This window comes from Lemur catta, chromosome 19 (genome assembly GCF_020740605.2).
Source record: "Lemur catta isolate mLemCat1 chromosome 19, mLemCat1.pri, whole genome shotgun sequence".
In the NCBI taxonomy this organism is placed as follows: domain Eukaryota; kingdom Metazoa; phylum Chordata; class Mammalia; order Primates; family Lemuridae; genus Lemur; species Lemur catta.
In genome coordinates this window covers 6,901,585-6,928,480 of record NC_059146.1, presented here as the reverse complement: position 1 = coordinate 6,928,480, position 26,896 = coordinate 6,901,585, and the positions used below count along the sequence as shown (strand labels likewise).

At 44.9% G+C, this 26,896-nt stretch overlaps 1 protein-coding gene across 6 annotated transcripts; it reads left to right on the top strand.

The window, feature by feature from the left end:
- HOPX (HOP homeobox) lies at positions 1 to 26,896 on the top strand. Of its 6 annotated transcripts, none has more exons than XM_045531686.1 (4): positions 1 to 104; positions 647 to 694; positions 20,361 to 20,517; positions 26,097 to 26,896. In XM_045531686.1, exons 3-4 carry the CDS (start codon positions 20,374 to 20,376, stop codon positions 26,172 to 26,174), a joined length of 222 nt encoding a protein of 73 aa, XP_045387642.1. In that variant the 5' UTR covers positions 1 to 104; positions 647 to 694; positions 20,361 to 20,373; the 3' UTR covers positions 26,175 to 26,896. The 6 variants fall into 6 exon arrangements, with proteins under 6 accessions (XP_045387642.1, XP_045387641.1, XP_045387640.1 ...); XM_045531685.1 differs by having other exon boundaries at positions 647 to 701; XM_045531684.1 differs by lacking the exons at positions 1 to 104; positions 647 to 694 and adding an exon at positions 3,156 to 3,592.

Below are 26,896 nucleotides of genomic sequence, written 5' to 3'. Positions count from 1 at the left end.
TCCTCTTTTGCTTCCACACTGTTCCACGTCCCAGCCGGGTTGGGCTGGGAAGGGCTCTCCGGGAGTTAGAACTGCCAAACCTCTGCAGAGTTCTAAGGGTCCCTGTAAGTTCATACCTTGGGGGCAGAACGTTCAGCAAGCCTCCCTCTGTCCTCAGGCTGCCCCTCTTCCTCATTTGCTTCTGTGTGGGACAGATTTGGGCCCTTGGAAGGTTTCTGTCCTTCACTGTGAGCTGACTTAAATGTCTTTGGTAGTTTTCTGTCCCCCAAGGAATGGCTTCTTTATCTCTTTGCACCACTGCTCAGTTCTGCACACTCCCTGTTCATAAACCAGCTCTCTGCACTTCAACGATCTCTGGCTTTTGGCAGGAATTGAATACCTGTCCCCACTGTCCAGACGTCCCTGCCTTCTGCCAAGTCCTCTGTTTGCTGTGGCAGGTGGGGGCTTTGGGTTCAATTATTTTGAGTGGACTCCACAAAGATGATTACGTATAGAAAAAATCTGGCTCTTGTTGTAACTATTGGCAGGAGCCACCATTTATTGAGCACATACTATGTTCTAGGCATTATGCTAAGTGCTTGACATATATTCTCTCTAGTTCTTCCAACAAACCTGTGAGATAAGTGTCATTATCCTTATTTTACAGATGAGGAAACTCAGGCTGAGCGAAGTTACCTAAGTTGCCCTGGATCAAGTAAGTGGTAAGCAGAAGCGGTGCTCAAGCAGTTTGGGCTATCGTACTTGAAGGCAGTGGTCCCCGACCTTTTTGGCACCAGGGACCGGTCTCATGGGAGACAATTTTTCCATGGACAGGGGAGGTGGAGCTCAGGCAGTGATGCCAGCAAAGAGGAGCAGCTGTAAATACAGACAAAGCTTTGCTCCCTGGCCCGCCACTCACCTCCTGCTGTGCGGCCCAGTTTCTAAGTTTCATGGAAGGCAATTTTTCCATGGATGGTGGGGTGGGGAGCTGGAGCTCAGGCAGCCTAGTTCGTAACAGGCCACAGACCGGTACCGGTCCACAGCCTGGGGATTGGGGACCGCAGCTTTAAAGGATTTCTTGGATTGGCAGAAACGTTGGTAGCAGTTTTCTGCTTCTTTCCGGTTAACTGGATCCTGATTTTTGTTCAGTTATCAGAGCAATTTGTCTGGGGAAGGTGGATCCTTCCCTTGGGCCTAGGAGATGAACCATGATCAGCCTAGTTCCTTTCCTCTTTGCAAGTGATGGATTCAGCCAATGCATTTGCTGGTGCTTAGCAAGGAGACATAGGTGGAAGTCTGCTGATGGCTTCTGGAAAGATTTTTCTCTCCAACAAAGAGAGATACTTGGGAGAAAGTTATGCCCCTTCCTACCTGTACTTGGATGTTTAAAGATGTAACGCACGGAGCTACTGCAGCCATCTCAGCACCGTGAGAAACAATGCTGTCACGCTGAGGGCTACACAGTGAAAGACAGAAAAAGCCAGCGTTCTTGGTGACATCATTGCACCACTGAAGAACCTGAAACCATATGCCTGCAGAGTTCCTAAGTGATGTAAAAACTGCTTCATAGTTTCAGCCACTTTTAGTTTCATCTCCATGATATACTGGATAAAGAGAAACAGCTCGAAGCTGACACATGATGCAAGAGCAAAAGAAATGTGTCTGAACCAAAGCAAGATGAGACTCCGTTGGTGTCAAGGCCTCTGTCTGTTGGCTCACACAGCCTCCAAAGGAATGTAGAAATTGAGCAAATAGCACATATTTGTTGAGCACCTACTATGTGTCGGGCACTGTGCGGGGTGCTGGTGTTACAGGACTAGACAAGTCAGGCGAGTTCATTGTGATCATAGAAATCACATTCCAGAAGACGGTGCTAAGTAAACAAATAAGGATATGTGAAAACATTCTTAGGCAACTTTCCACGTATTGGTTCAAATCAGCCCTGAGTGTAAACCCAGACTCTGGGATCAGATAGAACTGGATCCAGATTCTACCTCCACCACTTACTGTGACCTTGGAAAAGTTATTTAATTTTTCTGAACATCAGTGTCCTCATCTGTAAAACAACAATAATAAAAAAAACTAACTCATAGGGTTGTTGTGAAGCTTCAAAAAGCAAACGAACTCTCTGCACAGTGTTCTCCATAGAGCCTGGTGCAGAGTCCGTCTCTCTGGATTCTGGATGTTCACCCTTGTCATTATCATAGCAATTTGTGCCAGGCACTGTGGGTGTCGAAAGATGAGCAAGACACAGTCCCCGCATTCAAGAAATCTGGGAGGCGAGGATCCAGATTTGGCTGTAGAACAGTCAGAAGTTAGGCAATGAATTAGGAAGGAGACAAAAGAATTCCTCTGGTAACCAGGGTTGGGTTAACCTAGGGTCCCCTGTCTCTCCTTTCTCCCACGCATGGTTTATAACCATCACCCCTTCTCCAAGCGGGAGAGAAATATTCTGAGCCATTGCTGCTCTTCTTTCACATGTGGCTACTGTTCCCAAGAGAACCGAGTGAGCTTTTTCTTTCTCCAGTGAAGTGAAAAATCCAGGGTGTGGATATCTGGGTGGCATTTTCCAGCTTGTGGTCCATGCTGGTGAATGCACGCGGATACTCCCACGAACAATCTCACCAAACTCTGTCTCCCTTCCTTCATCCCCTCAAAAATCACACTCACTTCATGTGTTTGGTGCATCGCAACTGACTATTAACTGCGGTATCTAGCGAATAAAATCAAGATAAACATCGACTAGCCGGGTCCTCACGCCCACACACACACCCTCGTCTTTAGAGACACTTCCAGGGACGGTCACACGAGCCTCAGAAGTCTCTCACACTCGGGGTGCATCTTCCCACGGGCATGCTCACACACTGGCTTTTTATTTGTGCGCCCATGGGGAATCTTTCAACTCTAAGATAGGAATTTCATTAACAAAGGAAGGGGAGGGGGAGGCAAGAGGAGAGTAGAGATGTGGGGAGTGGGGGGGCGGCGGGGGAAAGAAACAAAAATAGTTTTTGAAGGAGACCTAAAATTGTATCATCCTAGTCGGAATCTCCCCCAGGAACTGTTCTTTATTTGTGCGTTCTGTGCTTGAGAGAAAACAACTTTTCATTAATTGGGCGATTGTCCAGGCTCTTGGCTTGGCACCGGGCCAGCAGAGCTGTGAGGTTGGGCGCCCAGACTTATGCTTTGAAATGAGGCAACATCTCGCTGGAAGCCCTGGAAAATAAGGAAGTTGGTGAAAGGGTGCAGGGTCCCATTTCTCTTCCCTGTCTTCTCTCGGACACATCTCTCTCAGCCAATCTTGGAGGAGAATCTCACGTGGCTAAGAAAGAGGACAGGGAGAGAAGGTAGTGAGTGACAAGGAAGTTCCATGAGACTCTCAGAAGTCCCCGCCTGAGCATCAAACCTGAATAACCAGGAGCAGCTGTAACCTAGGCAAACTGGCAGTGGTTCTGCTGCCCACGCTGCAGGTTTTTCAGGTCCTTGCTTGAGCGTGCACTCCCAGGCGTAAATAAACGTGCTATCAGCAGCCTGCGTCAGCCAGCCCAGCTATTTAAGCAGGCTGGCATCAGCAACCGCAGCTTCCAAACCCAGGGCTTGCCTTTGCCGCTTCCACGTAAGTAACTTTCAAATGTTTGCCTTTAATGCAGAGGGATGAACTTGCGTAGAAACTAGACCAAAATGCTATCGTTACTATATTTGCTCTTCTGCTGGAAAACGGGAGAATGAAAAATGAAAAGCTAGCTCCCAAGCAGAGAGTCAGAAAGTGCCGGGGGGTGTAAGATATTGGACCCTTGCAAACACACACGCATGGGGTTGAGGGTGAATTTGGAGCGAGGAGTCCAACTTGGTCTTTTGGCCACAGGTTAGATATTTTTCTTGCTCTCTCCTGTTTCTGAAAGACACTTTGAAACCAGCACTTGTGCCAGATGACTATGATTTCATCATTTAGAAGCCGATTATTGCTGTTCTACATCCCAGGCTTTTTATCTAAACTCAGACATAATATCATTTAAAAATACGTTTTGTGTTGGACATAAGTGGGGAGGGAGGCATCTCTGGCTTGAGTAGAAGTGGCTCGATTTTGAATTTGCAGTGTTATTTATTGTTTCATCTGGTTCTCATAATACTTATTTATAACAATGAAAACATTGATCTTGTTTAGATGAAAAGGAATCCCAAGCTTTGGGGCTTTAAGGAAATGCAGGTTTGTGGTATTTGAGCACTATGGTATCCAAGTATTCAGGGTACGCTGTTAATTAAAGTGGAATAAGAGTCATTGGGTAAAAAAGTACAGCATGACACACATTATAGCTTAGATGAGAAGGTCTTCAAGAGACGAGGAATGCAAGAAGTTCCCATGAAGTGGCACTGCCACTCGACAGGGCCCTGGAGGGTGTTTAGTCCAACAAGGTTAAGTGTAACCAGGGCAGGCAGAGAACAAGACAAAGGTACTGGGGGCGAGGAGGGAGGAGAAGGGAGGAGCAGAGAGTAGAGAAATAATAATTATACATCATAGTCATAAAATGCATATTGGATACTGTAAGGAATAGAGGATGACATTAATTCCATGGTTCAGCCCTTTTGGTCAAGAATCTGGTAGAAGCCAAGGACCTTCCCCAGGTATTCCACCCCCATCTGGACCCTCCCACCACCCTCCCACCCCTAACACACCTTGATGCTCATTTTCTGGACTCTTGGAAATCCACAGACCCTAACTTAGGCTCATGCATTAGTTTTGGTTTAAGCTCCTGCATTACTTTTTAACTGGGCTGGAGCTGCTGACTGGGGGACATCCAGGGAAGCGGGGAGTTAAAAGCCTTAACATGCAGGCACTTTCTTGGCCACCACGCTGAAGCTCAGTTACAAGTTCATAAAGGTCTTATTTCATTCAAGCAAATAAGGATTAAGGGGTTTCTCTGAGCAAAGATAAGTTGAGAGCTGGGAGGAAGAGAAAAGAAGTAAAAGGTGGACGCTTTTCTCAAAGAGCTTGAAATCTAAAGTCCAGGGACGTAACTAATAAGAAACCAGACCAAAGAGTGAATGATTGTATAAAATGATAGAAAATGCAAACTAATTGATAATCAAAGAAGGCAGATCAGTGGTTGCTTGGGGAAGGGGTGCAGGGGAGCAGAGGTGTGGAGGGATTTCTCAAGGGGCACAGCAACCTTTTGGGAGTGATATGTTCACTATTGTGACTGTGGTGACCATTTTTCATATGTGAAAATGTCTCATATTGTGCACTTTAAACATGCAGTAGTATAGGACAATTATACACCAACAAATAATACTTTAACTATATAATTCTTTTTTATAACTTAAAAGCATTTCTAAAAATCAGCCTATGTCTATTACAGACATAAATAAAAGATGAGTATTTTGGGGGAAAAATTAAATTCAATAAATAATATACGGGGACCAGACAGGATCATAGACTTTTATAGAACTGGGAGGGTCCCCAGAGATCATCTAACCCCATGGTTGTCGGACCTGGAGAACTTCTAAAAAATATAATCAGTGATTGGGCCCCACCCCAGATCAACTGAATCAGAATCCCAGGGTGTGCCACCCTGGCATTGGTTTGTAAAACTCCCCAGGTGACTCTAATGTGTAGCTAGGGGTGGAAAGTAGTGAAACCCAAATGCTTCGCTTGACAGATGAGGACAGAAAGCCCAGAGTGAGGGTGGGGATGGCCTCTGGCCACCCAGCCACCAAGTCCCAGCAGGGTGAGGCTGGGAGGCCCAGGGGGGACAGCCCAGGAGCTCAGAGGAAGAGGCAGAGGCTGCGTCTGGGTCTCAAATCCCAGCTTCAGCTCTAGCAGGGACAGGGGACCCAGCGCCTTGCAAGCAAATTCTTAGAATCCAGACACGCTTCGGGGCAGCAAGTTGGAAAAATGAGTCAGGGCCTCAAAGGTGCGTTATTTAAGGGCAGTGCTAAGGCGTGAGAAGGGATGTTTCAGAACTAAAGCTTCCTTTTGTTCCCTACCTAGTATCTGGCATAAGCTAGAGGATTATAATCATCGAAAAGAAATCTTAGCGGACGCACCGGGCACTCTGCTCTGGGGGACGGCCAAGTGGTTCTTTCAGGAAACAGCACGAGCTCTCAGCATTGTGATGAGTCTGTCTGGCACGACAGCGTCTTTGAATTAGGGTTTCCAGGTCAGGCCCAGGCAAAAGCATAAGTGGGTGAAGTTTGTCTTTGGGACTCCTGGCCTTCCTGTCTGCCCCTCACCTCCTCCTCGGCACCCGTGTGGGTGCGGGGGCCTGTGCCAGGGTCAGGTGGGACCCTGGGATCCTGCCACGCTGCCCTGGCCAGCTGGCATGTTTGGGACGGCTCCCGTCTCCCCTTCAATCCGAATGTGCCACTTCTGGGGTCTCATTCTCTCAAGGGCTTGGCTTACTCATCTCTGGAAAACTAACTAAAGTTATATGTTAATAGACAACAATTGTTTAATGAGTTATGTCCCTCCCTGGCATATTAAATAGGCTCCAGCAAGATAACATATCTGGGAGTTCTTTGAAATGTTATATAATTACCATTTGAATTTTAAAAAGGGGCAATCAGGAGAATCAAAGTTTTAGGCAAAATATATAATCCTTACTAGCCAGAATTCCAAGCAACTTGCTAGGGGGAGATGCCAAGATTACAGATTTTCAGCAGAATCCTTCAAATCTCATACAAAAGGCAGCCACTTAAAAGCTGTGAGCACTGATAGATTTCTTTCTCTGAATTAGTCCGTTCTTTGCTAAATGCATTCATACTCATCAGAAGTAGCTGCATTTCATTTAATCTTTCTGAGAAAGGGAGATCTACCTTAAGGTTACTACAGTGGATACAAAATGTCAAGAGATTCTGCTCATAGGGCTTTTAAAATATCACCCGGTTCCTTCTCCAGAGCAGAAGGCTGGCACTAGCAGAGCAGCTTGCCTAGTCTTTGGGAACCCAGTCCTGCATCCTGGGGCACTCCTGCCCCCCAGTCCCTGTGGCCCTGGGCCTCCAACAGCCATTTCATCCCATTTGAAAAACTGAGATTGCAGCAGCTCTTGACAGCAAGTGGGAGCTGCATGGGGTGGTCCTGCCTGTGAAGAGGGGAGTGGCTGGTGTGTAATTAACATCCCTGCTGGGGAAGCAGGGTCTGCAGGTGGTGGGGGCCCAGGGCTGCTGGGGGGAGGGGAGGGTGACGGTGAGCTCCATCCTCAGCCCCTGGGAGACTCAGGACTTCGGCTCTGGGGAAAGGATTAGGCTGTTGGCATCAGGGTTTCAGCCAGCACTGGGTCAGTGCTGCTGTTGGAAGCCAAGTGCTTCCTCCTGCCATTCAGACTTTCACCAAAAAAAATTTTTTTTGAAAGCAAATCACAGGGTTTACACGGCTGATAAAATCGGTTTGTATAAGTGGTAGAATTTCTTCCTTCCTTGGATGACTTTCCCTTGAACATTTCCCCTTCACCTTTATTTCCGAATTCTCTCCGTGTAGAATGGCTTAGTTCAAAGGGTCACTTGGGACATTTTGTTATAACCTCACCCAGCTTAATTTTTGGATGCTGTTGACGGCTTTCTCAGACTTTTCAAATGTCCACTAAACATGGACAGTGGACAGGGCTGAGAGATGAAATTGTTAGCAGAAGGGTGGCCCACAGCTCAGAGTGATTTATAAAGTACTCACCCACCCATTGAATAACCCACACCTGAGGAGCCCAGGGCAGCCCCTCGTCTGTCCTGGACCACGTCCATCCTGCCGTCTCACCTGGGCATAACCTGCCAGTGGGGAACTGGCCTCAGAGCTGCAGACAAGCCCGATGCTGCAAATGGGAGGCCAGTGTCTCCTGGTGCAGGGGGTGGGTGCACCTGCTGTCTTCCTGGTCCTGCTCACTGGGACCCCCTGCCTCTCAGGGCCCTGACGTGGATCTGGCATTCCAGTGTTGTTGATTCCAAACACACAGGGGTTTGGGATGCAGGGTGGAGTGAGAGTCTGTGATCAAGCAGGTGCAGCTTAGGCTGTCCTTTTTATTTGCCGGGAAAGTACCAACATCTATGTTTTACCAATATGCTGGATAATTTTCCATGGAACCCCAGAACAGCCTGGGGGGCAGAGTGCAGTTCTGATGTCAGGAACCTGGGTCCTATTTTCTCAGCTGTAATGGAATTTTAAGGCAGGAGGGAGCCTGAAAGATTAGTTGCCCCAGTGGGATTATTAATAGAATCCCCTTTTACTCTCAGAAATACCTGGCCTGAGCAATAACCTATAGGGTCACCTATGAATACAATCCATGAAGGTACAAGATAGTAAAGTGACTTGCTTGGAATCTCAGGATTAGTTGGTGGCTGAGCTGGCTGTAGAAGCCAAGCGTCCCCAGGCCTTCTCATTCTGGCCTGTGCCAAGTCACTTACTGTCCCTGTGTGTCCCCGTGGGAAGCACTGTATTCTTACTGCCTAGATTGAGAACTGGTATCTTGGGTGTGTTGGCTCAGCAAAAAGAAGTTCAGTATAAATGTTGGGAATTCAGGGAATTGTTCATCGTAAGGTCAAGTTACTCTGATACTTGCTTCGGGCTCTTATTAGCTCATAGCCATGTTTGGGTAGCAACAGAGGCTCTTCTAAAAGTAGAGAAGTTAATTTTTACCCATCCCTGCATAATTTCTTGTGACTTGCTTCTGGTGGTTTTGATAAAATGTGATCAGACATGAAAACCCTGCCAGATCTTTCACAAATGAACTACTCTGCCCATGTATGTTAAAACAAACAAACAAACAAACAAACAACCCTAAGGCAGACATTGATCCCTTCGAATTTCTTAGTGTAAGCTGGGCGGGAAACTAATGGCAGTCATTCTAGCCCTTAGATCTCGAGGGATCCTGATGGAAATTTCCTGGAATTCTTAAGGTCATGGCAGATCTGCCTTAGATAGTCTAGTCTTTGTTGATGTATTTTTATTTCCTTCCTGTGTAGCTTCTCCCTAAGGAAATTTACATAAACAATCTTCCTTATCACCTCTATCCCCTCAACCCTTTCCAGATTTTTAGTTTACTGGTGCCCAAGAGTGAAATCTGTTTCACAAAAAAACTTTAATTCAGTACCTAGCGCTGGAAGTATCTATCATTTCATTTTGTATTCGATACACTCTTCCTGTGAAGTAGACAGGCATCCTTCAGAGGTGGCTGGAGCTGGGATTTAGGAAGCTGGAGTGAAGAAAGCAGGAGGCCACCCCTGCCCCCCTTTCACTAGCACACCTGGCTCAGTGAGGGAGGAGAGTCCTTGGAACTAGCTCAGAAAAGCTCCTGGATGACGAAACTGTAGTAAAATGAGATCTAAAGGAGCAGCAAAAGGACCTGACATTACTTAGCTTAGGCAAGAGAAGGCTAGAAAGCCACTCAATGTTGGTGTTGAAAAGTATGGAGGGGGGAGAGTGGAGGGGGAGGAAGGGATGGGCAAAAACCTACCTAACTGGCACAATGCACACTATCTGGGTGACAGGCACACTTTTAACCCTGACTTGAGCACTACAAAAGTGATCCATGTAACCAAAAACATTTGTACCCCCAGAATACTTTGAAATAAAAATAAAATAAAAATAAAACTCTCCTTCCACACCAAAAAAAAAAAAAAAAAAAAAGAAAGGAAAGTATGGAGGGAGGTCACAGAGGTCAACGACCAGCCACTCATCTTGGGCTTTGAGGAAAAAAACAAGCCCAAGGGTTGGTGTGGCTGCAGCACAAGGGACAGTGAGTGAGTTGTGAAGTATCCCCTCCTTATACAAAAAATATGTTGGAAAGAATTATACAGGCAAGCTCTGAAAGACGGGGCAGTCCATCAGTCTTTTAATTTTTAAAGTTTTTTTTTTTTCTTTTTTTGGTCTCGAGGCTTGTGTTAACATAGTCTTTAATTCATGGTATACACAAGACTCCCTCTTAGGTTTCAAATCTCCTTCTATTTCTCCTACTCTCCCACTCTTCCTCTTTTCCCTCATTCTTCTCACTCAACACTCTGTTTTTAAGACCGACGTATGTTGTTGATGCTATTTCTAACATATTTTCAATAGTCTGTTCATTATATGTACCTTTTACTGATTGAATCCTCCAGCGTTGGACAGCTCTCCTGCCTCTGAGTCTCACAAAAATGCCATAATAAATATCCCCATCCGTCTGCTCCACCAGCCTTTAGCTCTGGTTGGTGGAGATGGGGAAGGGAAAGGAGGGGGCTAGTGGCCTCTGTTTTCTTTAACAATATGGCGTATTGAACTACCCATGATAAATGGAGACACCATAACACAAGCTCTGCTCTCGCATTTCAAACATTTAGAAGCTTCTCTGGGTTCCTTAGTACTTTAATAAGAGATGGAGCGACTGAAATAATTTTCTAGAACTTAAAGAACATAATCTCCAGTGATCTCCCTTCTCAGTGTCATGTTCTTAAACTTGGCCTAATCAATTCCAGAAGCATTGATTACCCGGACAAGTGAAACGTTCTAAGACATTTTATTACTCATGGGGTTGAATGAAGTTTCTAAAATGTTTCGCCATTTTAATGATTGCAAAACCTCATGTCATTTGGTTGCCCAACATTATATCCTGAGTCATTGAGAAAGCTAGATTAGTACCTTAATACCTTGTATTTATATAGTGTTTATAATTTATAGTGCCATTCACAAATATAATCCATCTCACTGAATCCTACGACAGCACTGGGAGGCAGGCGGGGCAGGATAATAGCTTCAATAAGTAGATGAAGAAACGATAAGGCAATTAAGTGAGTTGCCCAAAGTCATGTGGAGACTAAGTGATAGACCTGGAAGGAGAATCTAGGTCTTCTGAAGCTCCACCCAGTTTCTTTCTGCAACACTCTGTCTGAAGCTCAGAGAAGTAATCTACCGTGGGTTCATAGTTATCCCCTGAGCTGGACATTCTGGTGTATCCGTCCTCTTCAATTATTTCGTGATGTTAATGAGCAGCCTAAAGCTGCACACCCTGTTCGTCCCATTAGCTGAACACCTGTTCACAAAAACAACTCAATTAGGAAAAAAATAAGGGCCATATAACTGAGTCGCATGGCAACAAGCAGCACGAGTGGTTGGACTTTGGCATAACTTGGAGCCCTGGCAAGGTACTGCCAGCTGTGTGTCATTTTATCCATTACGTAATTGTAGTCATAAAATTAGAATGGTAGCTGGACCATAAAAAATAATAATTGATTAAAGTATATTTGTACAAAGAGATAATTCCATTCTCTCAAAGACTCTTTTCTGGACTTTTCAAAACATGCGAGCAACCTGAGGAAGTTATACCTGCTTCTGTTAGGCAGGGTACAATGACCTGCAGAAAGGTGTATGACCGGGCAGCCTAAATATCTACTGCTCGTGCTTGTGCAATAGCACACAGGTTCTAACTAGTGTATCTTACTATATAATTTGAGCTTGGGCAGAAGTATTATAGAACCCAGCATATATTTTCAAAAATATCAATCATGATGTCATGTCCCCAGAATTGCAAATGAACTGCCCTTCTTAGAGTCAGGCACTGGGAGTGAGAACATTTCTAGAAAGAAAATGTTAACATTTTGAAGTGATTGAATGTCCCCAAAGCAATACGACAATTTTATCTACTTGATTCTCCATTATCTGTGTGTGGCTTATTTGTATTAGACTTTTTTAATACCAAGTCTGGTATTTCTGTCATCAGCATTTACGTTTTTGAGCACCGTTCCTCTTCCATGCAACAAATGCATCTTCCTATGCTGTGGTCTATTGATCTAATTAATTAATGTTCTCCTAAACCAAGCATAATTAGGAAGCTGAATGGGCAACTGAAAATTAATAACATACTCTAAAACACAAAAGGAATACTTATTAGCTACCATTTTGACTTATTTGGGGCATTTTTCCTCCCCGCAAACTATTTATTGATCTTTTTATTTGCTTCCAAGCTTAGTGGTGCAAATTTCTCTTCAGGTTTAAAGGTTCTCTTCAGAAAATATGGAGACTTTTTCCCACGTAGCAGAAATCTATTTGTCTCATTTATTGGTGTATTAAAGGCATCAGACATTTTCAAAGATTAGATCTGGGCCAAGCACGGTGGCTCACACCTGTAATCCTAGCACTTTGGGAGGCTGAGGCAGAAGGATCGCTTCAGGTCAGGGGTTCGAGACCGGCCTGAGCAAGAGTGACACCCCGTTTGTACAAAAAACAGAAAAAGTTAACCAGGCGTGGTGGCACATTCCTATAGTCCAAGCTACTAAGGAGGCTGAAGCAGGAGAATTGCTTGACAAGCCCAGGAGTTTGAGGTTGCTGTGAGCTAGGCTGATGCCACTATACACTAGCTGGGGTGACAGAGCAAGACTCTGTCTCAAATAAAATAAAAAAGACTAGATCTGATAATTCAATTTGTTTCACAAATCTGACCTCTTCTGTATTATCTGGTTTGAAAAGCCCTGAGCACGTGGCTGTGCCCCATAGAAATCTCTAGGACAAACTGTTTTTGTTCCTCCGTTTATATTTGATCATAGGACTGAACTCTGTCTGAGATGTGATGGCTATTCACACTTACTAAGCATCAGCACAGCCATACTAACAATACCCAAAGCAGGCAGAGGCCCAAGCATTATTCACCCGACCAGACAAATTTCTACCCTACATATTCAAACTGCAAAAAAAAAAAAAAAAAAAAAAAAAAAAGGAAAGGTCAGGAAATTTGAAACTGTACTGTGTCCTCTTACCTTTAACCACAGAGCTGCAACAATATGCCAATATGCAATATGCTTTCTTAAGAGTGAAAAACAGCCTCTTGTTCATCACTGTGGTTAGGTATATGTTGCCCTGTCCTCTAAGATCCTAAGTAAGACACCTGCATCTTGATCATCTACAACAGCAGTTGAGATGCCTAGGTTCACTAGGAGCATTTTTACTATCCCATACCTAAGTGAGAAATTTAACATTTATATACAATAAGGGGTCCAGATGTCCAGGTTTGCCTGGGATGCTTCTGACATATGACTGTTGTACTGGTATAATTAATAGCACGACTTATACTCTTAAGTGTTCTAGGTTGAATGACAAGTTATATGATCACATTAATTCAACAGGCAGGCTGAATATTAACTAGCACCTTGGCTCAAAATGTTTCACAGACTCCTTAGTTGTCCTTTGAAGTTGAAAATAGGCACAAAGTGTTGAGGAAATCAGGGACAGTCCCCAGAATAGACCTCTGTACTCCCTTTCTTGGGTCAATGACATCAGTAATCTGTTTATGAGGAAGAACATGATTATTTAAAACCCAGCCACTCTGATCGTCAGAATTTTAGAAGAGAAATGGTCTCAGAGGTCATCTGGCCCCAGACCTTCACTTTTCTGGATGAAGAAAAGTACACCACTTCTGGAAATGTGCACATCATTTTACACTTAAGTTGTTTCATGAGCATAATCTCACTGAATCACAACTGGAGTAAATAGGCAAGGAAGGACGTTCTTAGCCACGTTTTACAGAGAAGAGAACTAGGTTTTAAATAAGTTAAATGATGCAGCCAAGGTCATTTGACTATTAAGCGGAGGAGTTAAAATTGAAATCCAGCTCTGATCCCTTGCCCAGTGCTCTTTCTATTACTCTATACCGTTTACTAATTCATTTATTAATGAGAATTTAAAACGGTATCCCCTACATATAATTCATCCATTACAGATATATCAACATTCCCTCCATAACTAACGCTATATACTCAAAACCACCTTATTTCTGTTTCTCTCTCCAGCTGTCAAAAGCTCCGGTGGGCAACTAAACTGTTCTTGTCTGACAGCGCCACTTGGTGGCTGGCTCAGGGAACGTGAAGCACAAAATCTCTCCCCTTCTTTCTGGTGCCATGGGTAGAAGGATGAGGAGAGAAAAATGCAGAGTAGTTCTGGCTTTATCTTTATTTTTCACAGTTAACAACATCATTAATAACGTCTTAGACAACCCGTTTCTCACACGGACACTCAACATTCCCTTTCTTTCTTTCTCCTTCTTTCCTTCTTTTTGTCTATTACACAAGTACAGCTCTCATCAATATGCTTTTCTATCAAGATAAAGGAAAGTGATACTTCTTGAAGTAAAGATAAAATTTAATCAACATCCATTCAGGGAGTAAGTGGCAGCAACAGTCAACAAGGCTCCAGCTGGTCTGGTTGAAGCCAACCTTTCTATTCTGTTCTGTGCAGTGCTTACCTTTCTCATTTGTATACTATGTTATTCACATCATGTCATCGTTCAACTATGTCTGCACCAATTAACGAAGAGCACGTGGGGAACGAAAGCCAGCGTGTCTGGTGGTGCCAGTGGTTTCAACTGAAATTACTGGTTGATCCATTGAGCTGGGTCAGAGCCATGTCTGGTCACCAACATTGAGGAACGTGCCACAAGGAGGGAAGTATTCCTCCCAGACTGGTGCCACCCACAGGTGAGCTGGGGCAGACACAGGGCACTGCCTCCCCCTGTCCCTCGCACCAACAGCTCTGCTGTCCCTTTTACCACAACTGCCATCAAGGATCTTCTGTCTCCAGAGCTACTCGGTGCCAAGAGGAACTATGGCGTAGTGGCTAAGAACATGGATGCAGAAATTAGACTTTCAGGGCCTGAATCCCCGCTCTGTCAATTATTAGATTTGTGATTCCGGGAAAGTTATAGACATCTTGGGAAAGCTATATGTTTCCACCTATATCATTTTCCACGTGCATAAATGAAGATAATAAGAACACATAGTGTTGCTGTTCCTTTGATGATAAAGTGAATTAATGCATCTAAGGCACTTAGGACAGTGCCTGGCACATAGTAGTTACTCAATAAATATGCTGTTACTGTTGTTATAACAACAGGGGTGAGGTTTCTGTATGTGATTCAGCAGTAGGTATCAACTCTGTTGTTTGGGGCATTGAGGATGGAAAGATATTAAAAGACTAGAAAGTGGCCCAGTGCGGTGGCTCACACCTGTAATCCTAGCACTCTGGGAGGCCAAGGAGGGAGGATCGCTCAAGGTCAGGAGTTTAAGACCAGCCTGAGCAAGAGTGAGACCCCGTCCCTACTAAAAATAGAAAGAAATTATATGAACAACTAAAAATATATATTAAAAAAATTAGCCAGGCATGGTGGCGAACGCCTGTAGTCCCAGCTACTCGGGAGGCTGAGGCAGTAGGATCGCTTAAGCCCAGGAGTTTGAGGTTGCTGTGAGCTAGGCTAACGCCATGGCATTCTAGCCTGGGCAACAGAGACAGACTCTGTCTCAAAAAAAAAAAAAAAAAAAAAATTCAGAATGGTGGTTTCCTCTGGGACAGATCAGCAAGGGGGTGGGACAAGCGAAGAAATACAAGTAGCTTCAGGTAGCTTCCATAGTCTTGGTAATGCTTTAATTCTTAAATTGGGTGGGGTTCACTAGTGTTTGTTTAATATATACTTCATAACTTACATGTACTTTACATATACCCTCTAATAACTTAATGATGTTTGAGTGGAAAATGAAAATGTTTTCCCTAATCTTCTAAGTAGACTTGGGAAACAACTCCCATACTTTTCCCAAAAATGTTATTTGGTGCCAATAATGAAATGAAATTTTGGGCAAGAAGGATTGCTCGTCTGATCAAGGATACGTTTTTATAAGAAATTTTTTTTCAAATTTCAAAGTAATAAATAGTTATTACAGAAATTTTGAAAAGGCAGAAAAATATAAAGAAGAAAACTTTTTAGGTCATCCGTGTCACACAATCTAGACATAAACACTGTTAACATTTTATTGGATTTTCCTCCAGTGTTTTTTAAGATGTAATGCTGGAATCAGTATAGCACTTTCAGATGTACTTTCCTATTTAGAGCTGGAAACTTGTTTCCCTGAAGACAGCAATGACGCATATGTGTATATGATGTATTTGGAGTCTAATGTTCAGTTTTAAGCTCTATTAAATACATTGTCTACATAAATGATAACCCAAATTTTAGCATTTCCCTACTAAGAAATTTAAGGAGTTGGAGGACAGTCAAACTCAAGCTTGCCAAATCTTTTTCACTGTAATTTTTGGTTTCTAAGTCATGTGCGTGACAAGGTGGAAGAAGTTTTTCTTTTAATAGTCTGCTTTCTTAAATTCTGATCTCAACACAAGAATACATTTTTCTGAAGAATTTTTTTAAAGGGTTTCATTTATGAATTTTTGAAATCATGGGAGAATATCTGCTTTGTTTTGCTAATTTATTATTTTAAAGGTATTTTCACCTTTCCTGACCATATATACAAAAGATTAATGGCACAATGTTTAAACTGTTCATTCCAATACATGCTTTTAAAAGCTCATTTCTTTAAAACTACTTCAACTTCTCATCTACTCAAATGTTAAGATGATGTATCCCATCAGAACAGGTATAAGGCATAAGAATTTCTAAACATTTATAGTTGATTTAAATGATTACATTGCAGAGCTTTTAAGAGCTGAATACTTTTTGTGTCTCTCTCATGCTGAGTTCCTAAAGTGTGGTTCTGATTCCAGAGGGCTTTGATGGGCTTAGACATTCCCACAGGTGATTCTGAGCTTCCAAGCTTCTTGAGAAGCACAGCTCTTAGCTTAAGGACACTAACCGCCAGGTTTATATTTAAAAGAACAATTCATTCATTCTCTCTCCCCAACCTCATCTTCCTGCCCCATCTCCCTCCCCCTCTCTCCTTCCGTCCCTCTCTCCCCCCACCCCTCCCTCACCAGCCCTAGCACCTCCAAATGCTGGCCTGCAGAAGTAGATCAATATTCCACTCCTGTTTGCCAGTTTCTGAGAGGCACTGACAGCTCCGTTGATCCTCCCTCCTACCCCCTCCAGAGTAGTTCAGTAAGTGATAAAGGGGAAGACCTTTATCTCTTATAAAGGTCTCTTATAAAGTCTCTTATAAAGACCCAGCACTTCCCTTGGGGAAGTGGCCACACATCATTTTTGTTACTTAGGAAAATACAAAATGTTTCAAGAGCCCATTGCTTCCAGAAGTTCATAGTGAACATAAAAGAAATGCAGGCTACCTAGCACTCTGGGAGGCGGAGGCGGGTGGATCGCTCGAGGTCAGGAGTTCGAGACCAGCCTGAGCAAGAGCGAGACCCGTCTCTACTAAAAATAGAAACAAATTAGCTGGCCAACTAAAATATATATAGAAAAAATTAGCCGGGCATGGTGGTGCATGCCTGTAGTCCCAGCTACTCAGGAGGCTGAGGCAGGAGGATCTCTTGAGCCCAGGAGTTTGAGGTTGCTGTGAGCTAGGCTGATGCCACGGCACTCACTCTAGCCAGGGCAACAAAGTGACACTCTGTCTCAAAAAAAAAAAAAAAAAAGAAAAGAAAAGAAATGCAGGCTAAAGAAAATTGGGGGAAGACCCTAAAGAATAATCCACCTGCTTCCCTTTTAGCCGACTCACCACAAGACTCTGGGTTTCTGGGGAGTATCTACCACTGATAACCTTCCTCTCTTGGTTTGATATGAGTGGCATTACAAAGAGGTCAGATTGGCTGGGAGAGGGAGGAGAAGATGGCACGTGTAAGCCCAAAGCAATTTTTGGTTGCCAAAAAGGTAACCAAATATTCCCAGTTTATAGCACTTTCTGTGAGCTAGTTTATGTAGGTAGACACTTTAAAAATAAATAATTGCAGGATTAAGGCACAAAAGTCAAGCTGTCAGATTGGCACAGTCTACGCAGGCATCGGAATTCACTTAGAAAGAAGCCAGCAGTTTGCATTTAAACTCTTGAAAACACTTATGCAATGTCTTCTGCCAACCCCGAAAGAAAAATCCAACCACAGGGCAAATTACCCCTTGAATATTTTATAAGATATGAATAACCACAACAGTAAAACTTGTGCTAAGATTAAAGTTTAAGTAGCTTTAAAATATTTTTAGTTCTTTTTATCTGAAATTGTTTAGACTACTTTCAGAGAAACTTTCCAGTAAGAAAACAGTTGAGAAGCTTTGTAAGGCTAGGGTTACGAAGGCGTTTGATTTATACAGTTCCTTTAAGGGAGAAAGAGAGAGAGAGACAGAGAGAGTGCGAGAAGGAACAAAGCAGCAGCAAACATTTGTCAACCTAAGGGCCGAGAGCTTTGTAGAAAAATAACAGACACGTTTGACTGTAGAGGTCTTTCACCCTCATTTCTAGAAATCAAGTTTGTTTGGTGTACCTTGGAGAAGTAGGTGCTTTCAAACAGTCCTCCCACAAGTCTCCCTAGCAGCCAACCAAGGCCAATGGGCCTCAGCCAACTAACCCAAGAAGTCCATTGAAGTCAACAGAGACCTCCCCACAAAACCTCATACCGCGTCCTGTAACAGGAAGCCCTAGAAATCTAATAAAATAAAATACACTAGATTAAATGTAAGAACAGTAGCAGTCCTAGATTTATGCAACAGCAATTAAGTAACCAAAAAAAGAGGAGAAAGGATATGCAGAATAGCCCTTGAATCTCAGTCCAGTTTAGAAATCTAATATTTCTGAAGGACTAAGAATTCTACAAAGAAGCAGCAAAGACTTTCTCGGAGAGCCAGCACAGCTGTGCTAAATGGAATTAGATGGAAACTTTCTAAGGCAGGAAATAAGATCAGAGGCCGCAGTCTCCCAGCTCCTGTGTTCTTTCAGGCAGAATGAGCAATGGCGGGTGGTTTCAGTGGGTGGCTTTGGCTGGAATTGGTGTCCCACTAGGACGGTCCATGCCCATTCCAAATGGCAACAAGCCCCTGCCTGCATTTAGACTGTAGTCCTCCTGATTGTTCCTACTAAAGACAGACTAGTCTGTTGAGAAGGTTCTAAGCTGAACGGGCGACTGACACCAAAGCTAAGGCTTTCCATTCTAGGTCACTACCTGGGCAACATTGGGATAGTGAGTCTTCCTCTGCCTCATTCTCCTGGGCGGTTACAGGAGAGGACTGGAGGGGGTAATTTCCAGGTTCTTCCCAGCTCTGAAACGCCAGGAGGCACTGGGATGGGAATCACCGCTACAGATTTTTAGGTGGGGAGAAGGGGAGAACAGACTCCCCTAAAAACATGGGATTTCATGATGGCTTGGCAAGTGATTTGTGCCCAAGACTCAGGTAGAACTTCCCATCTTGCCTGAAAGTCCCCTCAACTGACCTAAAGGAGAGGTAAAGACATTTATTTAGGCAGTAGGAGACGCAGGTCACAGTAGAAAAGGTTGTAACAGCATCAGCGATATAGATATTATGTAGGCAGATCAGTGGAGTGTGGCTCATCCCCAGGCACTAACCACATCAAAACCTACTCAGAACGGTGCTGGATGAGTTTGCAATTGTTTGTTAAAACAACAAACCAGCGTGACTCCCACACTTGTGCCCTTCTTTTACTGTCAGCAAACAGTCAGGTCCTGACAGGTCTGCACCAAAGCCACAGCCAAGAACATCTTGAAGCCTCTAACTTTCTATATATCCCAATGCCTCTTAAATTGGGGGGGGGGGGCGGGGAGGAGGGTACATCTACCAGTTGTCTTTGCTCCAATTCGGAGGCTATGTGGGTACGGAGAAAACCTAGCAGGAAGCCTCCAAATCTGCTAGAGCCACGTTTGGCTCTAAAGTAAGGAGATATAAGAGATCCTGAAGCTTGCGGTGGATCCATTTTTCTGACTTTATAGTAAATTGTAGTATAGCTACAGGGAAGTCTGAGATTTTAAAAGACAGTTGACATTGATCCTCCTCCATGGGCTTGGGCTCCATTTGGACGTCCTCACCACCGGATGCTGTGGGAGGGACACTAGCCTGGTGACTGCAGGCCGGGACTCGGGCTTTCATTAGCAAACGCGCGGACGCAGGGTGCAAGGAGGAGGTCGCAGGGTGCGGAGTGGCCGCGGGAGCCCCCCCAGGGGGAAATTTCTGTGGCTCGGTTTCCCGCCTAAATCACTTCTCCTCTGCGGACCCATCTCCATCTCTGTAAAGTGGAGAGACATTAAAAGTGCCGCCCCCGTCTCCCCAAATTTGGGAAGTCACTTCTGTCTCGTGGGCAGCTTCTCTGGAGGAAGCGTGCGGTGCGCAGCGCTCCCCGGCGAGGGCCCCAAAGTGCCAACCCACTGCGGAGTCACCTACGGGGACACGGGCGGGCGGGGGAACCCACCTTCGTCATCCGAGTTCTGTCCGCAGAGGAGCTCCCCCTCCCAGGAGGAAGCTTTGAAGGCGATTCGTGCAAATCACCTCCTCTTCCTCGCTCCTTCCTCGGAGCGGAGGGCGGGCAGGGCGGGCAGGGCGCAGGCGTCTTCCTCGGCACCGTCCGGACCCGGCGGCCGAAAGTTGCTGCGAGGAGTCCCGGGGCCCGGGCGGCCGGAGGGCGCAGCTCCCGGGTAGGACCACGCGGAGGGGACCGAGGCCGCCCGGCCGCCCCCGCCGCGCTCACCGCCGCGCTCTCGCCCCCCGCAGCCGCGCCGGGACCATGTCGGCCGAGCCCGCGAGCGGCCCCACGGAGGACCAGGTGGAGATCCTGGAGTACAACTTCAGCAAGGTCAACAAGCACCCGGACCCCACCACGCTGTGCCTCATCGCGGCCGAGGCCGGCCTCTCCGAGGAGGAGACCCAGGTGAGCCCCCGCGCCCCGCCGGCCCCCGCTCGCATCTGGCGCGGCTCCTGCGTCCTGCCAGACCCCACCCCGGGCCCGGACCCCACCCCGGGGCCCACACCCCACCGCGGGGCCCGGACCCCTGCCCACCCAGCTTCCCGGCTCCCGGGGGCGCCCGTCCGCCCCCCGCCCCGTCCCCAGCCGGCGGCTCCCCCGGAGCTGCGCAGACAGCCGCGGCCACCCTCCCTCCTTGCCTTTCCGCCGCCCCCACGCCCGGGCAAAGCGCTTCTCCTCCCTCCGGGCCGCGCGTCTCGCCCGCTCCTGTCGCCCTTCCCAGGCTCAGCATCACCTCTGCCCTAATCCATTCTCGGCGGGACCGTCAGGGTTGGGAGGGACCTTAGCGACCGCTGGCTGTACATTCAGCCCTCGGTTTGGCCTTGGGGACCCAGGCCGGGAGGGAGGGGGCGGTCGCAATGACAAGGGTCGTTGAGCTGCTCTTTCCGCCACGTCGCGCCGCGCTGCTCCTTAGCTGCAGACCTGAAACCGCACGAAGCCAGGGGGATTTGGTTCGGATTGTTTAAACTTCCCCAGTTCTAAGGCTTACAGTCTTTTTCTGGAATTTTCCAAGAAGGCAGACAGACATCTGACATTACAGCTGAAGGGGGTGGGAGCAGATGACCCCTAAGTGCTTTGATTTATTTATCTATTTTTTAAAAAAAATCTCCTGTATTATCCTGAAAATTGCTAGCGTAGGGAATGCAACACTGCCCGTGATTACTAACCACAGGTGCAGCGTTGGAGCCTTTAGCTGACTTTTTTCTTAACCCTGTCTAAACTCTGACTTCAGTTTTCCCTTTGGTCATGGAAGGACCATTTGTTATGCATGATAAACTACTTGGAACTGATCTGGCATCTCTCCAGTGGGAACGCAAAGCACTTCACACCTCTAATCTCAACTCTGCAGCAGAGACATTCTCATTCCCGTTTTATAGACCGCAGCGTGGGGACTTGGTCCTCTCACCGTGGGCCGTTCTCAGTTGAGGTTTAAAAGCTTGTAGTCGGTGCGCCAGTGGATCCTAGGACCAAGACCCTAGACCTTAAGTCAACACTATTTTTACTAATTGAGCCAGTTGGCACTTTAGAGAACTTGTCCAGAGATAATCCTCTCCTACACAGGTCAAGGAGAAAGGCAAACAGATAGGTTTTTAGCGACTGACTAACCAGAACCAGAACTTAATGGGAATTGATTTACTGTAACCCAAGTCTAACAGCTCATGTTTCTTAGAACCCCCTGAGGGGGCAGCCTGCTGAGGTTTGATCATTTAATATCCCACGCTTTGTTTAGACAAGAGGAGTGATCACAGAGACAACTTATCTTTTAAAAACAAGTCTGTGACATATCGGGGTTACACCACCAAGGAGGGGTCTAATCCCTTCTCAGCCTCTGACTCTCCCGTGACAAGTTACCGTCAATCACCCTACCTATAATGCAGAATAATTGTGGTGACCTTTGTAATGGCTAATACGTGCCAGGCATTGCTCCGGGCACTGTCCAAGTATTAAATCATTCATCTGTCACAACAATACTGTAAGGGCAGGTACTATTAGCTGATTGTACAGATGAGAGAACTGAGGCATGGGAAGGTTAAATAACTCGTCCAAGACAGCAACTAGAAAACAGCAGGACTAGGATTCGAACCCTGGTGGTCCAGCTCCACAGCTTAACCATCGTGACATACTATCTGCACAGAGGACAGATGGAAACAACTGGATGAGGTGGGAGGGAAGCACTGAAGACTCAATTTGTGCTGTCTTTCTTCCTGAAAAAAAATCCATGTATTAAGTGACAATCATTCCAGGCTATATTCAACCTTTCCTCGAGATTCGCCTGATATCAGAGCACTGAAATGAAATCTGGTTATGGGCAGGAAGAAAGACAGGGCATCTGCTTTTTTCTTGATTGAGGTCGGCCACTTCAGACCTCTGCACAGCAGGTTCATTTGCTCTTTTCAGGCAGTTCTCTCATTTCCCCTCTTCTGCCATCCTCAAACAAACAAATGGCCCACGGACCCAGCCCCAAATGAGTAAGCTTGGGGTGAGTCAGCCTCCTGGCAGGGCCCCTGCCACGGGGCCAACACCTTCTTCCTCCCTTGTGGCTATTGCAGCTTGGCTTGCCCCTCTGTCTTCCTGCCTAAACCTGCAGGGAAGCATCTGGAACCCCAGAACTCAGAGAGAGGCAAAATTTAGCAAGTGCAGGGAAACATACATCCTAGGTGGCACAGGCTGCCTGCCCTCCCTTACTGGATTGGGTGGCATCTTTCAGCTTCCCGTCCGTGCTTTCTACCTCCTGCCACCCCCCCCCCCCACGTGCACTGGTGAGTGAGAATGGTTTCTTCTGTAATCTTCTCAAACAATAGATACATATGTATATCCATATGTATGTGTGTGTGTATTTTAGTATCTTCTAAGAAAAGTGTCTTCTGGAGATATCATGCCCAATGATGAACATTCAGGCATTAATCAAATTATTTTTATTTATAGCAGGTATTATAGGGACCATTTAAATAACTCCATAGAAACCAAGGCCTGTTGGCCTATATATAAGCCATGTCTGTAATTTGCACTTCCCCCTTTTCTATTCTTCACTGATGCTGTCCCTTTCCATGAGAAAATGAAAAAATAATATAAAAAGCCAACATAGTATTTATTCTATATACCTGAATTCTCACCCTACCCTAACACCACCCACCTCTAGAAATAGAATCATACTCTTAATTTTCCTGGAACAAGTAATACTTTAGTCAAAGAAAAATAAGCATGAGATGTTCTCATGAGATAATTACTAGCACTGATTCCCACTGCTGATACTTTGGCAGGGGCAAGAGAAATGAAGAGATTGAAACATGCTCTGACTAGGGAGCTTTGCTGACCTCTTTATAACTGCAAAATTCTCTGAGTGGTGGGGCTGGGGGAGAGGGCACCCATACGAAGGCAGAGTGATTTAATTGAAATAACTTTTTAAGTCACATTTAAGTCCTAGATCCTAGAATCGGGATCCTAGAATTCGGGTTTTTCTCATGACAGTAATCTAAATATCTTTTACATTTAAATTAGATAAAACCTTACAGAATCCCAATCCCTGTGTCTTTTCTTATTTTGAAGTCAGTGTTAGAAAGGGCTGGGAAAGCTCTTTTACCAGTCCCCTGGGAGGTTGGGATGATCTGGTGTTTTCTATTATTACATATACACACACACACACACACACACACTCTCTCTCTCTCTCTCTCTCTCTCTCTCTCTCTCTCTCTCTCTTCAAGCACAGTGTAGCTGGCATCGGTTCTTAGAGAGGCTTCCAGTATTTTTATCTCCTCTTGATGTCCTGGGCTTGTTCCCAGAACCCAGTGGCTTTAGTTGTTGGGCGTTTTATCAGTGGAATAAAGACCTTTAAAGGTCCCTCCCTGAAAAGAATGAAATGTTAGTTACTAGAGAAAAGGACGGGAACAATGTTCTTCTGCCCCAACCCCTGCTCCTCACAGTGTATAATTATCATCTGTTCACTCAGAGTAAATAAATCTCCATGAATGGGCAAGGGTAACGAGGGCATTCATTTATAAGCAAGCAAGGGATGAATGTCTTTCCCAGGGGATGACAGAAACAAAGAAGACCAGGATAAAGCCAGGTGGAAAATTAGCATTGATGTGAGATGTGATAAGATTCAGCTCTAGAGGGAAGGAAAGCAAGTAAGGTATTTAATGGTTTTGTTGGACAGCAACTGGTACGCTAAATTATTTTATGTATATATGTATATATATATATGATCTAAAATAGGTGTCTTTAGAAAATAGTTGAGCTTTTCTTGAACCTCCTCCCATTCCCCAATGCCCCAATGCTAGGGCTCGATTTGTCAAGTGTTTGGATGCCAACTCACAAAACCACAAATGCGGTCCCTGCTGAAGTTATTTCTGGTAACGGCTCATCAATATTCTGCTTCATTACATAGTGTAAAGATGGGGCTGGCTCTTTTGAATAACGGCCAGCTCAATCATTTTGTCTTAAATGAATCCTGATAGAAAGTGAGATTTTCTTCCCCCAGATTTTAATTAGTCAGTCTTTAAAACGCTCCATTTATTCAGCCCTGGTAATGAAATCCTATTGAATCAGATCTTGTAGCCTTGAAACCCCCACAGAGCTACCTCGTTAATGAAACTGGAGCCTCGCTGCTCTCAGACCATAATCCAGAGTTAACTACACACACGTGGGTTACAGGAGAAAACGTGCCCACCGTTAGCAGTAGAACTCTGGTTGAAGCCGCCAACATTATGTGAGCTCTCTCTTCTCTTTAAAGTTAAGCGAGCAACCTCCTAAGAGAAGGCTGCCCTCACGGTAGTCTGCTGCCCTGGCTTTAGACACTTTTCTCCGCTGCCTCCCCACAGTATAAAGGTGCATAAGACGGCTGATCTTGACAACCGTGTAAGGCATTTCAGTGTAGAAACTGTGCTGTACAGTTAGGGTGAGTTGCAGGTGTGGTCCCAGGCTGTTCAGTTTGTTTTTTTTTATCCCAGTTTTATCCTGATCAGCCTGGTCCAGACCCCAGCCCTATTCCCAGTGTGGTTCTCCTAATCTCCTCTTTGAGGAGTCCCTCACCACCTTAGCAGCATAATACAGGCAGCCACTGACTTATCAAGAGTGTATCACACTGTGTTACGACACATAGAAATGTTTTAGGTCTCACATGGCATCATGTCTGCAAGCATGTCCTCTGGGGCCTTCCCTAAATCCATAGTCACTTCTGTGAGGTGTGAATATGTGGGTCGTATAGAGCTGGGAGATTCTGAGTAAACTGGGAGCTCCACTCTATCTTTTCTCACTGCCCAGTAGCCCTTGTAAGCAGGAGAGATTGGGCTGGCCTGTTCCACGTATCCCTGAGGAGTGCTCTGAGGTTGTCCAGTTCTCAGTTATTCATTCATTTTATTCAACAAATTCTTAGTAAGTACTGCCAATGTATAAGGCCCTTGGTAAGAAGAGCATGCATTGATAAAATATAACAGCTGTAGTGATCTATCTGGGGCATTAAGAAGATGCTTTAATTTCTTTTATTCATTCAACAAACATTGATTAATTTCCAACTCTTAAGCCCTTATGCTAGGGGCTAAGGATGCAATGGTGATAAGATGAATACAGTCTCTGCTTGCAAGGATCTTACAATCTAGGAGGGAGTATAGATTAAAAACAAGTAAATACACAAGTAAATCATGAAGGATATTAGAAGTTCTGTGAAGCTAACAAAGTACTAAATTGAAGAGTAAGGAGATAAGTGGGGAACCGGCTTTAGATAGAGTGGTCAGGGAAGGCTTCATTGAGAAGGTTTTATTTAAGCTGAGACTTGAGGATGAGCCAGAGATCATCGATAAAGAATGAAGATAGATGAATATTCTAAACATCAGAAATAGTATGTGCAAAGGTCCTGAGGCAGGAAAGGTTAGTGTTCCTTGCTTCCCTCTTTTCCATTTGTACCACAGAGGCGGTACCTTTTAGAAAGAGAATGAACATTTTGGTTTTTCAGTATGTGACAAATATTTTTGCACATTTCTCTTTTCCAGAAATGGTTTAAGCAGCGCCTGGCCCAGTGGCGGCGGTCGGAAGGCCTGCCCTCAGAGTGCAGGTCCGTCACAGACTAAGGAGACGGCGGGCATTGACAGCTGGGCTCCATGAAGACCGTCTGTTGTTTCTCTCCTCGGCTTAACCAAGCTGTTTTGGTTTTTCAGTGTAGTGTTGTGTTCCATTGTTAGCTGTCCTGCTATTTAACACAATGTTGTATTTTTTTAATGTACATAACTAGACAAGAAAATAACAATCGGAAGCTATGTGCAACTTCTGTGTAAAGCAGCGGCTTGGCCGGAAAAGTGGTGTGGCTTGCGTTTCTCTTTGGGTTATGATGACAGAAGGTGTGAAAACCATCTAGGTTTGCTTTTGACCATCACCTCCCAGTAAACAATTTGTTTTCACCATCCATTTCAGAGCGGTTAGGCCTTTGTTGAAAAGATAACATGATGGAGAGGAGAAAACATTTCCTTCTGAATCTACTTCCCTAAGTTGCTTTCCTTATGTTTTACCTAATACAGTGATGGTGGCGTGAGAATACAGAGGGGTATTCCAGTCATTCAAATTTCATAAAACAGTTCTTTGGATTATAGCTGCATTAACTTGGAAAGAACCCACTTAGGCTAGAAGACAGAAACTCCAACTGATAGCAAACCAAGTAACTAAGAAAAAAATCCACAAAACGTCTTGAATTCACCTTATTTAAATGCATTGGTTGAATTTATTTTGCTAATTAAAATGAACTGCTTTTTGTCTCTAAAATGATATTCTAAATAAAACTTTAACTTTTTGTTGAAAA

What these genes read in the sequence shown, in the direction of transcription:
- HOPX (XM_045531686.1), top strand. Translation starts at nt 20,374, where the DNA reads ATGTCGGCCGAGCCCGCGAGCGGCCCCACGGAGGACCAGGTGGAGATC. An exon ending in TCTCCGAGGAGGAGACCCAG is followed by an intron (nt 20,518 to 26,096) that starts GTGAGCCCCCGC and finishes TCTCTTTTCCAG; the next exon opens with AAATGGTTTAAGCAGCGCCT.